This window comes from Alternaria ethzedia (genome assembly GCF_023757985.1).
Source record: "Alternaria ethzedia strain BMP 0044 chromosome Unknown scaffold_12, whole genome shotgun sequence".
Lineage (NCBI taxonomy): Eukaryota > Fungi > Ascomycota > Dothideomycetes > Pleosporales > Pleosporaceae > Alternaria > Alternaria ethzedia.
Genome location: NW_026056205.1, coordinates 623,062 through 635,091, shown reverse-complemented (window position 1 = coordinate 635,091; position 12,030 = coordinate 623,062). Strand labels below are relative to the sequence as shown.

At 51.9% G+C, this 12,030-nt stretch overlaps 4 protein-coding genes across 4 annotated transcripts; 3 read left to right on the top strand and 1 right to left on the bottom strand.

Annotated features, from left to right (window-relative positions):
* Positions 1 to 3,290: 3,290 nt before the first annotated feature.
* J4E87_005763 (uncharacterized protein) lies at positions 3,291 to 4,636 on the bottom strand (the record flags this gene model as incomplete). Its single annotated transcript, XM_049377370.1, has 6 exons — positions 3,291 to 3,520; positions 3,577 to 4,204; positions 4,257 to 4,352; positions 4,399 to 4,485; positions 4,538 to 4,557; positions 4,606 to 4,636. The coding sequence occupies 6 exons, from the start codon at positions 4,634 to 4,636 to the stop codon at positions 3,291 to 3,293; spliced, it is 1,092 nt and encodes a 363-aa protein (XP_049232996.1).
* Positions 4,637 to 6,283: 1,647 nt separating this feature from the next.
* Positions 6,284 to 6,632, top strand: J4E87_005762 (uncharacterized protein; the record flags this gene model as incomplete). The annotated part of the gene is made up of 2 exons (XM_049377369.1): positions 6,284 to 6,406; positions 6,462 to 6,632. 2 exons carry the CDS (start codon positions 6,284 to 6,286, stop codon positions 6,630 to 6,632), a joined length of 294 nt encoding a protein of 97 aa, XP_049232995.1.
* Positions 6,633 to 7,288: 656 nt separating this feature from the next.
* J4E87_005761 (uncharacterized protein) lies at positions 7,289 to 8,578 on the top strand (the record flags this gene model as incomplete). Its single annotated transcript, XM_049377368.1, has 1 exon — positions 7,289 to 8,578. One exon carries the CDS (start codon positions 7,289 to 7,291, stop codon positions 8,576 to 8,578), a length of 1,290 nt encoding a protein of 429 aa, XP_049232994.1.
* Positions 8,579 to 9,339: 761 nt separating this feature from the next.
* J4E87_005760 (uncharacterized protein) lies at positions 9,340 to 10,527 on the top strand (the record flags this gene model as incomplete). Its single annotated transcript, XM_049377367.1, has 2 exons — positions 9,340 to 9,667; positions 9,800 to 10,527. The coding sequence occupies 2 exons, from the start codon at positions 9,340 to 9,342 to the stop codon at positions 10,525 to 10,527; spliced, it is 1,056 nt and encodes a 351-aa protein (XP_049232993.1).
* Between the last annotated feature and the right edge of the window lie 1,503 nt (positions 10,528 to 12,030).

The following is a 12,030-nucleotide window of genomic DNA, read 5'->3' as shown; positions in this document are numbered from 1 at the left end:
TGACCAGGCCGCGGCCAATGTGCGTAAGGCCAGCTCGCGTGCGTGCGGATACGAAGTTGGCCTTACTGTTTCGAAACAGCGAAGCGCGGGAGTCTGTGGGGTTTCGGAGCAGCTCCGTTCAGCACCGCAAAGGTGTTTTGTCTGTTCCTGGCTGACGAGCTTCGGACTTGGTTTCACGTCTTGCTTTTTCGAGCGTAGCAACGGCGCTTGTTTCTGCCAAGGTCGTTAGGGCGGGGGAATCACATACGAGATTCTGCCTGCTGTTTAAACTCCATCTTGTGATGATTAGCAAAGAACCCGAGGGCCCTTGTTTCACCATCAGAGATCTTCAGAATTCTTCGGTTCTCGGGCTGACGTGCAGGGAATGCATCGGCACGACATCAAGTCATATCGATAAGATCGCTCGCTTCATCTAACCACGTGCGCGTGATAATCCTTGCCGATATTTGCTTTCACTGTAGTGTTGTCTTTCCCATTCTGTGATTGTTCTCCGTTACGGGCTCCGATGCTGTATACATGGTCGTCAACAAATGCAGCGCTGCGCGACACAATTTGCCACAAGATGCCGTCGAAGCGGGCTGCGGCTGCCGTCATGCGACGCCTGCCGCCTTTCGCAACTGTTATACCTGAGTCTAGCTTTTCACCATTTCAACCGGCCGGGTGTCATCGTGTACCCACAGCAGGCTGCAGGGGAGCTTGGTGACACGCTTCCAAGCATCCGTCCGCACCAGAACTGGTTATACAGCCTCGGGAATATCGGCACTGGGCATCGAAGGCGGCATCTAGGCACGACTTCCAAATTCAGTTTTGTTGGACGCAGCGTGATACGAGGAGGGTCTCCTGAATAATGTCAAGACTCTGGCAGGTTCCACGAGGACTTTCAGGAGAACGCCGCTTGCTTGGCCGCTACCATGGCATCGGCTCTCCTCGCCGTGGCCTCAAACCGGGCGTCATCGTCAACTGTGACAGAAAAGACGTGCCTGGGTGGCATCATCATACGGTATATTTGACAGCATCCTGGTTCCATTTCACTGGAAACACCCATGACCCGAGAAAACCGTTTGTAGCATCCCAGCTCCTAAATTACCTACCCCGTCAATCTCAGCCAGACTTCTGATATTGCAGAATCCCGCGCCATTTTAGACCAGCCATTCCATGGCCCAGGCTGACAAACACAGACTTGCCTTGAAGCGCCTGGTGGGACAGCTAACGAGTTCCACCAACCCGAGCCGCCCGAGTGTTTCACCTCGACACCACCTAACTTATCGATTGGAGAGTGATATCTGCACGGATACCTATCGCGGGCCGCCAGTGTGAGTGACAGGCGAGATGTTCCTTGTCTCGCTTCCCCGGGTCCCCCGGGACACCTCTTCACTAGAGCCCACTTTTTATACTCGACTTGTCTACCGGGGCGTTTGTGGGATGCCCTGGAATCTGGTGTGAGCCAATGACATACCGTAAAGCCGTTGAAGTAAAAAAGCAAATCTTACAACTGACTGTGATGCGCCTCGCAGCTATGACGCCCACGAAATCCGTAACACCGTGATCCTGCCCACAGACTCAGGGACCTGCTCTGCCCAGTACTTCAACATCTCGAGAGGTGTGCTGCACTCTTGCATGAGAAGCAAACCACACAAAATATGTAAAATTTACTGTGTCGGTTTCACTATCTCGAAGACCCTGGCGTCGGATTTTCCCTCGATTTAGAGACTTCTTTCAAAAAAGCATAGCAAAACATCCCTCCCATCGGTATCCAGTACTTCTAGCCGCTGGGGAATACGCACGACCGTTGGCAGCACATCATTCGAATTAAAAGGCACCGTTGTATCCTTAGCGTTGCAGCTTGTCAGGTCGCGTGTGCCTGCTTTGTCGTAGCACTCTGTTCCAGATTCCTAAGGCCTGTCCCACCCACTAGGTACCCGTGTGTCCGAGATCACCCTCCACCCTGATACCAAGGTAGAGTACCAATGAGCCACAAAACCTATACAAGAAAATAATCGCGAAGAAACATGTGACTGATTGCGCCTCGGCTGAGGTGATATGTTTCAGTTCCTTCGGCAGACCATGAAATCCACAAGCACTGAACTTCCACCACTCAGCTTTCCTCCTCCCCACCCACCATCTCATGGTCTTACCCTCCGGTCCCAAGCAATGAGGCATAGTCTGCAGCCTATTCTCTGAGGTGCAGCATAGGCCGTCTAAAATCCGGCAACTGAGTCGTTTTGTCCAGACTAACATACTCTTTGCAGTATACGCCGTTATGAATATGATGCAGAATGATGAAGAGAGCGGATATGAACCCGTGCGTCGTTACCTTGCATATCTCAAACCTGGAATTACTGCGCTTTACTGCACATGATTGAACCCAGTCCCCCACTCTGCATACTTGTCTTAAGTGAAGGCTGTGTCCAGCTGTGCAGTGATAGACTGATATGTCGCTAAATTGTATCCTACGAGTTCACGTACTCGGCGATCGGAATGTAGGATACTTGAATGTATATACTGTTCAGCGCACGGATGAGACAGGCGTACACAAGGATGACTAAGTCTTCTCTTTCGTACTCAAGGCTGAAGTTCCGCTGGCCGAGATAGAGACAGGTGTAGGATGACACCCTCCATTGCTTTCACGCATCCATCTTCTCAGCTGCTTATCTGTCCACATTGAACGTTTGAGAGATGATGTATATCGTACCACTGGACGTATTGCTTCGGTACTGCTGCTTGGAAGATCAATTTTGGCAAGTCAATAGAACAAGATGATATTGACAGCTGGTAACACTGGTATACGAGCACTTTTGCTCGACATTGACTTACTTCAATGTGCCCAGCAGCTTCACAACGTTGATTTGCCGGCTAATGAACGTCGACTTATGCTCTGCTACCCTGTAAATAGTAAGCCGTCGCTAAGGACGTAATCGGCAATCCCTTCTTGTGTGCCGACAACGACATGTCTTCCACGAACAACGATCTTGTTATCCTGACGCACATCAATGAGCTCGATGGTAAACTTGTGCTGAAATATGATATTCTTCGGGTTCACAAAAAAACAGCAAAGACATTTCGAAGCGCGAAGAGGACCCCTCCCGGACATGATCCGCAAAATGTCACTGCTCCTGGTGTTTTCAAACATACTAGATCTTGAGCTTGACCTGACATGTATGACAAGAGTGAACACTCCGAATTGAAGCGAGACGTGTCTCCTCTCCGTGTTGCTAGTTGAGGTCGTATGCACTGATCTATTGTCCACGCTTAACGCTTATTGAGGTATATTGTTCGCGGCCAATCTACTTCTAAAGAAGTTTCTCTAGCTCCGCAGCGATCGCATCACCGACTTCGGCCGTACTTGACTTTCCGCCGATATCGCGTGTTCGGATGCCGTTGTCGATGGCAATCTTGGTGGCCTCATCGATCTTCAGCGCAAGCTCTGGTTGACATAAAGAGTACTTGAACATCATGCTGAGGGACAGGATCATTGCGATAGGGTTGACGACGCCTTTGCCCGCGATATCGGGTGCGGAACCTATTGATTGTAAGCAAGCGTAGATGCAGCGGCGCGCCAACAAAAAAAAAACGTACCGTGGATAGGCTCGTAAATTCCGTTAAGCTTGGTCTTGCCGTCTGGGATGCCACCTAAGCTGGCACTTGGAAGCAGACCAAGACTTCCAGGGATGACACTGGCTTCGTCGCTGATGATGTCGCCGAACAAGTTGCTCGTTACCACGACACCATTCAGTGCCCTTGGGCTCTTGATCATAAGCATAGCCGCCGAGTCGATGAGGTGGGTGCCGGACTCGAGTTGTGGGTACTCTTCCTTCATGATGCGCTCAAAGGTTTTCCGCCATAATCTCGATGTCGCCAGAACGTTTGCCTTGTCCAGACTCCATACCGGGACAGGCGGGTCCTCGACAGACGCGAGACTACCCGCTAACCGTACGACGCGCTCAATCTCCTCGACGCTATAAGGCTCTGTGTCCATGGCCTTGCCATCACCCTCATCTTCTTTTCGCTCGCCAAAGTATATACCGCCAGTCAACTCGCGGATGATGTTGAACTTTACGCCACGAACGTTGTCGGCTTTTAGGGGTGAGCCGTCGATGAGCGAGTCGGAGGCGAAGAAACACGGCCGCAGGTTTCCGAAGGTACCGAGTTCTTTGCGTAGTTTCAAGATTCCCTGCTCAGGGCGCACCTTGCCGGTTCCCCATTTCTATACAAGTTGTCAGATGGCGTCGGGTGAGTGTGGAGTTGTAGAGTCGTACCGGCCCGCCGACAGCACCGAGGATGATGGCGTCGGCCGACTTTGCAGCTTCGAGGGCTTCATCCGTGAGAGGATTGTTGTGTGCATCTATCGAACACTAGAACTAGTAAGACAAGTCCCATACGTCATAGCTTGAAACTTACTCCTCCAAAAAGGTGCTCTTTGAAGTTGAAGGTGTTGTCGGTATGTTTTTGGATGACTTTGAGGATCTTCATCGCCTCAGCGACGACCTGGATGTGTGCGTCAGTAGGCGCATTGGGAAAGTGCGAAGGCTGCTGCTACCTCTGGGCCGACACCGTCACCTGTATGGAATTAGCGCACAGCTGTACGGACTTGGAAATGTGGCTTACCGGCAAGGACAACAATATTGTGGGCAGTCATGATGAGTTGAGTATGCTTGGAATCCAACAAAGGGGGTTGCGCGCTCTCGAGGATTTGCCAAAGATTCGTGAAGCTACCCCACGAAGCAGTATTCCCTGCCCCGCTATCGCAACCCCTCCGACGTCGGCCGCCTTGTGCCGAGCATCGCTCTACGACTGCCTATTATTTACAACGCCCTGACGCTTCAGCAACATGGACAGTGAATGCTCTTTTCAGCCCGTTTGCAAGGACTCCGATGTCGCAAGCGGTTTCGGTGATTGAGAAGTCACTCTGTAGTCGTGACTTTCCATGTGTAATACGAACAGCGCATGTACAGAACACTAAGGTAGGGGGAAGGGCATGGTCTCGATGCTTGCGACGTTTCCAGCGAGTGTGTGTATAACGACTATCGCGTCGTAGTTCATTAAGAGTGCCAAGAGCCATTAATATGCAGTGCGCTTGCCCCTATGGTTCTCCAGGTACAACAGTGCACGGAAGCGTATGATAGGGGTCAACACTTGCCGTCACATCACTCCTTGTCACCACGAAGCACTAGCGCCAACCTTTGGAAGCCGCGTGTGACAGCCAGAAGCCGATCACGACGTGCCATGCAATCTTGGGAGAGGTTACTTTTGGACGCTGCAGGACAGGGAGATTAGAAGCTGATTGTTTGGGTAAGCGACACGTTGAATTGGGACAGTAAGGTTTAAACCATCATCCCATACCAGTTAGAACCAATGACTCCGTGGGGTAAAGGGTGATGGAAGAGGCCGCAGGCCGAACTGATGCGTCGTGGAGGCTCTGTGATGAACGCGGGATGGCGCTTCGTTCTAACCTTTCGTGCGCCAGCCTCCGCAGATCTCTCTCCCACACGCAAGCTCCAAGCCCCGATCTGGCTCCACGTTACACGCATCCTCACCTGTAGATCACAGCCAAGAGTCTTGGACATGAAGATCCTCTCTTGCGCCTCACATTCAGTGCGCGGTCCTCTATATAAGTCGTCGTAGCCCGCCGCTTTTTTGCGACAAGCCTCCGCGTTTCTGGGCGCCGCGCAACGACGTTGCGTAGCGGGACGCGCCAAGATAAGCGCACTATTGTGATGCAATCTCTGGCCGCTGGTTGTGCAATCTGTACTCGATCGGCAGCTTCGTGGTTGGGTTAGGTCAGAGTGTTGGAGATGCGTTTTGGACTGGCCGCGCTGGGCATGCGGCTTGGAACATCTCACTGCCCGCCTATCGCGGTTGGCGCAACTAACCTGGGAGCCCCGTGGGTGTCCCATGATGCCCCCAGGCTTACCTGTTTCCGTTCCACTGCTGGCCGACTCACATATAATCCCCACGAATCCCTTGCGCATGTGTTGGCTGCATCGTGTGGTCCACGGTCCTCACAAAGCCGGTACCGCTTACCGATTTGCGCGATTAAAATCACCGCTTTTTTTCAACAAACGTAGCGAACTACGGTTCGCGCTGCAAACACTGTGCAGCACAATCTCACCCGCATAAAACTACTCACCCGTCCCTCCTTCATGCCTTTGCAACTTCACACTCCTGTATACCTCAACTACAACCACGACCTCGAGCTCGTCCGGTAACGTACACCCAAGCCGTCCGCGGCGAGCGTTCCAGCCACCACTTCGAGACCCACTTCAAAGCCACTACACACTTCACCATGTTGTCCGTCCGCTCCAGTGTCGACAGCATCTACAGCCGGCTCAGCGGCGAGAAGCCCCTTCCCAAGCCAGCCTACCACTGCAACATGAACCCGGAAGAGCAGTCCCTCTGGGCCCTTATCGTAAGTGCCCCTCTAATCTTTGTCTTGATACAACGTCATACTAACGACTGTACAGGGAGAAGAAAAGTACGAATACACACGCGACAAGAAGGGCAGGGTACACAGGCGTCGTCTTACCTACGTCCAACGCGCACAGAAGCAACGTCTGTTCTTTGAGTCACGCGTGGGTCATGCCATTGTCGGCGATGAGTGGATGAGGATGAAGCTTCCTTCCCGAAAGTGCTAGACAAGCACAAGTGGCTGGCCGCTGCCAACACACGAAGGTCCACCACGTCGCGGAGGCAGTTGGACCATGATTCCGGTTACTGGGTCTCAGTGTGGCTGGGGTGTATTCCTCATGCTACTATCTCTTTTGTAATGGGTTTGGGGGCGTCAGATCAGTGGCCATTTCGCATAGGATACCCGGCATATGCATTCAGCGTGGAGTTGTTACGTTGCTCAAATCAACATTTCTTTTGACTACAAGTTTGCCTTGATGATGATTGACAGTGTGATGATATCTTACCTCATGGGATGTAGGTCACGTGCTCCAAAGCTTTCGCGCCACAACGAGAGAATAGCCTGCTTAGGGACTCTAGCTAAGCAGCGGCAGTGCAAATGGCGATGGATGGTGATGGTCTGCTTGCGGTGTGAAGTGGTGTAGAGGCCGCCTAGCTGTCGGCCCAACGCCACTGGGCGTAGCTGGCAAGTCTCCGCTCATTGGCTGTTTCCGCAGCGGCCGCCGCTCAGCCTTCAGCTGCGGGCGGGCTGTGACCTCACTCTCTCCCAATTTCTTCCTCACCCAACACACGAAAAGCGAATTGCCATCCCATCGAGTCATAATGTTCTGGCCCTACCCATGAGGAAATCCGCCTTGAGACCTCACAGCACCAATCCTAAACCATGTCGGACGACGAGGATGCGTTAGTCATCGCGGCGGATGGCGACCTCATCCTCGATGTCGCCCAGGAAGAGGGCGGACAGCGCTTCTCGTATCGCGTAGACTCCAAGACCCTGCAGCAGAACTCGCGGTACTTTGAGAATCTGCTGAGTGACCGCTTCAACGAAGGGCAGCGGCTGACGGCCGCTTTGGAAGCACTTGCCTTGAGTAGCTATAGCAAGATTGCAGATGCGCCTGCCCACGTGCTTCCTCACATAGCCATCGTCAACGTCGGTCGTGTAGCCGTTGCCAAAGCCTCTTCGATCCGCAACCTGGTTGCAGACTTCCTCCGCGCCATCCATGGCCTCGATCTTGCCGTCACGAACCCGCCCATAGCCAACCTCGCCAATCTCGCCGTCGTAGCCGACCGATTCGATGCTGTTGCGGGCTTGTCGAAGCACATACAAAGGAAAAAATACCTGCAGCTCATCGATGCCAAGTCGAGAGGCAAGCCAGCCCCAGCGCAAACGGAAGAAAGGATACGGCAGAAACTCTTCGTCGGTCTCCTCTTCGATCATCCATCGTGGGTAACGCGGTACTCGAAGCATCTGATCATACGCGACTCGGTCCAGTGGCGACCGGGGACAGAGGAGGATCACACAAAAGCCTTGTGGTGGGACATACCAAACGGCGTCGAAGACGAGCTGATACAGAGACGAGAGTACATACTGGAGACCATCAACTCTGTACAGGCTCACTTCCTCAAGCTGTACACGTCTGGCGAACGCCAATGCAAGCTCTGGTACGATACATCGCTACAATGCGACTCGTTTCAGCTAGGAGAGATGGTTCGCTTCTTCTCCAAGATCGATACTGTACGGTTGCAAGGCAAAATCTACGATAATACAGAGCCGACGTACTACCTTGGAGACATCGATCGACTTCTGTCATCACTTCGCCAGTGTTCCAATTACCAGGTCGATAGCAATCACGGACATTGCGGACTGCGCGGACGCATACTCCCACTTCTTGACCTTATACAAAATCAGCTCAGCCTCGATACAGGTAGTCTCGACATTGGAATCTGCGCGGAATGTTGGAACAACCACCGCAGTGAGTATGCCTGGCAGCTAGCCAAGCGACCGGTCATGTGGGCTCACCCAAAGTCTTTAACGGGTAATCGGGCGCTTACTACTGCCGTCGCGCGTAAGAGTCATCAGAGGACACCAAGTAGCTGTCTCAGCAGGCATGTGGCGGTCAGAGATCTTTTCATGGCTGTGGAGCGTGACTGGACAGCGAGGGACGTGTATTAAGAAGACAGTACACCATCAAGGCAGCTTTTGAGACCTTTGAGCCTCATACAGCTATGGTCTCAAAACGCCTCGATCATGTGTTCGACGCTAGGACAGAATCTTTGCTAGGAATCCTGTGCCGTAGCCACGCGATATTGTAGGCGCCGCATAGAATCTAGGGATCGCAAAGCTAGAGGAATATGAGGTTTTGTGTCTGCCTTGAGACCTCAATAACACGCGAGATCCTGGAAGGAAGGAAGGATACTCCCGTTTGAGGCGCTGGATAGAGAAAGTCTAACCCGCTTTGTTAACCCAGTCAGTGCCTGCACCCTTGTGACGCATGTTCTTTGGACTAAGTGCAATGGTTCATTGCACCCTTAAATTCTCAAGTCTTTTACTCGTGGTTCGTTCTTTGAACGGTAAATGCTTGTGAGCCGACTCGTGAAAGGCTGGCTCGGCTATGCAAGAGGCGTGATTGGGCCTACCCTCGGACCCATGGTGGCTGAGCAATCAGCCTGAGTTTCTTTCTGCACAGCACAGCTTCTGGTCGCGACTACCGGATATTTCTTCCATTCCCAATCCATCGATGGCCAAGGCCGATCGTAAGGCACACACAAGGCGCATATACACTTTTCGCATTGTGGGTTGTGAATAGTATATAGATTCACCTGAACCATGGAACAACACGTCCCTTCCATCAGGACACTGGTAACCTGCGCAAACCAGCTTTCACCTGTGCTTACCGTTTGCTCTGACTCACTTTAACGTTGGCCACTGCTCCAATGTCTGTCTCACTTGCCACCGTTCAGTATTTCGACAACGCCAACTCTCTATCCTACGCTGTCACTCCCTGCATTCAACACTACCCATTATCACCAAAGTCTGGAAGTATGTTTGGCAAATTGAAGAAGACCTTTTCGACACGCAAGGCGTCCAAGTCGACCAATAGCTATAGCCCACGGGACACAGAAGGCGCTGGACAGATGCTTGGTAATGCGCCTACAGGTGCACCGGTGAACAAGAGAAACTCTGCATCCCGCGACAGTGGCCTTGCACCGTTCTCATACCCTGGCCCGTTTGACTCGGCGTCACCTGCTACACGAAGGCCCAGTAAGCACTACCCCACATAATACATACACTTTACGATTGCTCTTCCTGAAGCTGACCTTTTGCCAGACAGCTCAAGCATGAATCCCTTTAGTTCTAACCGCGATGCCCCGCCGGCGTATACACCAGGCCCAGCTCAGAATGCCCCCGCAGTATACCCAGCCCCGACTACCGATATCGAAGAAGACGATCCCTATGACTTCCTTCGAAGCTTCGATACAGTCTTTCTCATCGATGATTCTGGATCCATGGCCGGCCGCTCTTGGAAGGAGACTGGCAAGGCTCTTGAAGTGATTGCACCGATCTGCACCAAGCGTGATGCAGACGGAATCGACATCTACTTCCTCAACCACCCCGATTCTAGCATTTACAAGAACGTCACATCGGCGAGTACCGTCATCGAGATCTTTCAGACAGTGCGTCCCAGGGGTGCAACACCGACCGGTCAGCGCCTGAACAAGATTCTCAAGTCCTATCTCGAGCGATTCATGCTCGACAATAGTATCAAGCCCATGAACATCATCGTCATCACTGATGGTGTGCCATCCGATGATCTTGAAACTCCCATCATCAACGCCGCCAGGAAGCTCGACCATGAGGATGCAAAACCACACCAACTTGGCATCCAATTTTTCCAGGTTGGCAAGGAACCTGGTGCGAGGGAGCATCTCATGCAACTCGATGATGGCCTTATCAAAATAGCGCAGAGCCAGGGCTTGGGAGTTCCTCGGGACATCGTCGACACGGTGCCTTTCACTGGTGACGGGAACGCTGAGCTCACCGGCACAGGAATACTCAAGGCCACTATGGGAGCTATCAATCGCCGATGGGACTATACTTCTAAGGGAATACATCAAAAATAGCGGGGCGCGGCTAGTTTCTACAAAGGCGCAGTGTGCTTCACGGGTGGACCAGTTGATGGGGTCGTCGTAATCCATCAATTCGATACGTTTAACGATATGATTTCAGGCGTTGATTGGGTGGTGCTATCTGTATGCTTTGGGAGGTGGTGTCATCATGGGCGTTGGTGGTTCGATATCCTCATTTTACGGGTCGCTTCTGCATACGCACGACGATACCCCCTGTTCTGCATGGCTCTATATTGGATAAAGCGGTTGGGTGGGTATTTGCATGCAGTTCTCCAAGTTCAGCTAGAGACTTCTTAGGTCGATGATAGCTGGTCATTTCTTGTTCCTTTTTCACTCTTCTCCATACGTTTATGACTGGCAAAGACAGTAAGTTTCACTTACTAGTTTCAGAGCAATCAAATACCTAGTAATTATACATCAGAGCAAAATTCCTGAATACCCCTCTTTGTGAACGTCGTCCCACGAAGGAGGGGTAAATTCCGTGCATGAGTGCCTGAAAGCCTGAAGTTTGCCTAAGGCTGCCTCACAAGGCAGACTCGCCTATATCTGCCCGTTACAGCGGGAACCTCCCACAAGCAAACACGAACACCGGCCTTGCATATCAACGTGGGCGGATGCGGCTGGTGGTCGAAAATAGTGCATGCAGTGTTATGCAACAAGCTCCAAACACCATGGAATACGCCCCTCCGGTCAAGTGGTTGTCTGTCTTATTCGTCCAAGAACCGCCTCTTTTTTTTGGATAGGGGTACTGGTATGCGCTTTACTGTCGCTGTTCATGCAAGGGATCACCGGGTAGCCCAAAGGGCGTCAATCCGACAGATCGTTTAGTTGAGGACAATTTGACTATCAGACGCCGTCCCAAGCGAGGCATCGAGAGGTGTGGTTCTCATACAAACACCCAAGGCAGCAAACATGGCCTCGCGGAAAGGGACAGCAGCCAGTTCACCATATCTTTACAATAAATACAGTATCACAAAATTCACCGAAAAGTACTTGGCGACATCTGGAAGTCAGAGAATCAGGGGTACCATGTGCTAACTTCAATACGATGCATGTGTTGATCGACTGATCGATATTCTGTGCGGACTGCACGAGAAGATGTCGAAACTCCTGCTTCGTGAGCACGAGCATCGACGGAACATAATTATAGTCTAGACATAGGTAGGCATTCGACTGCAATCCCAAAAGTCCACAGGATTCCTATCAGATCACTCAGTAGAACGGCCATCTTGCTACCCGTGTTGCAGTTAAAGATGACCTCTTGCGGCAAGAAGCCATGTGAGTCGATCATTGACCTTGAGCACGCCGTTCATTCGTACCAGCGAAGGGGCTATACTGAAATTCATAGCACAAAGACTGGTATACTTAGTTCGACGGTAGAGATAGACGTTCGCCAGGCTGTACTGGCAAAGGCTACAGTACACTTCTCCCTGTCTAGCGTGCGTGCTCGCTAACACACCAATAGATGTATTGTTCTTACAGGTTCTGGTGCAGTAA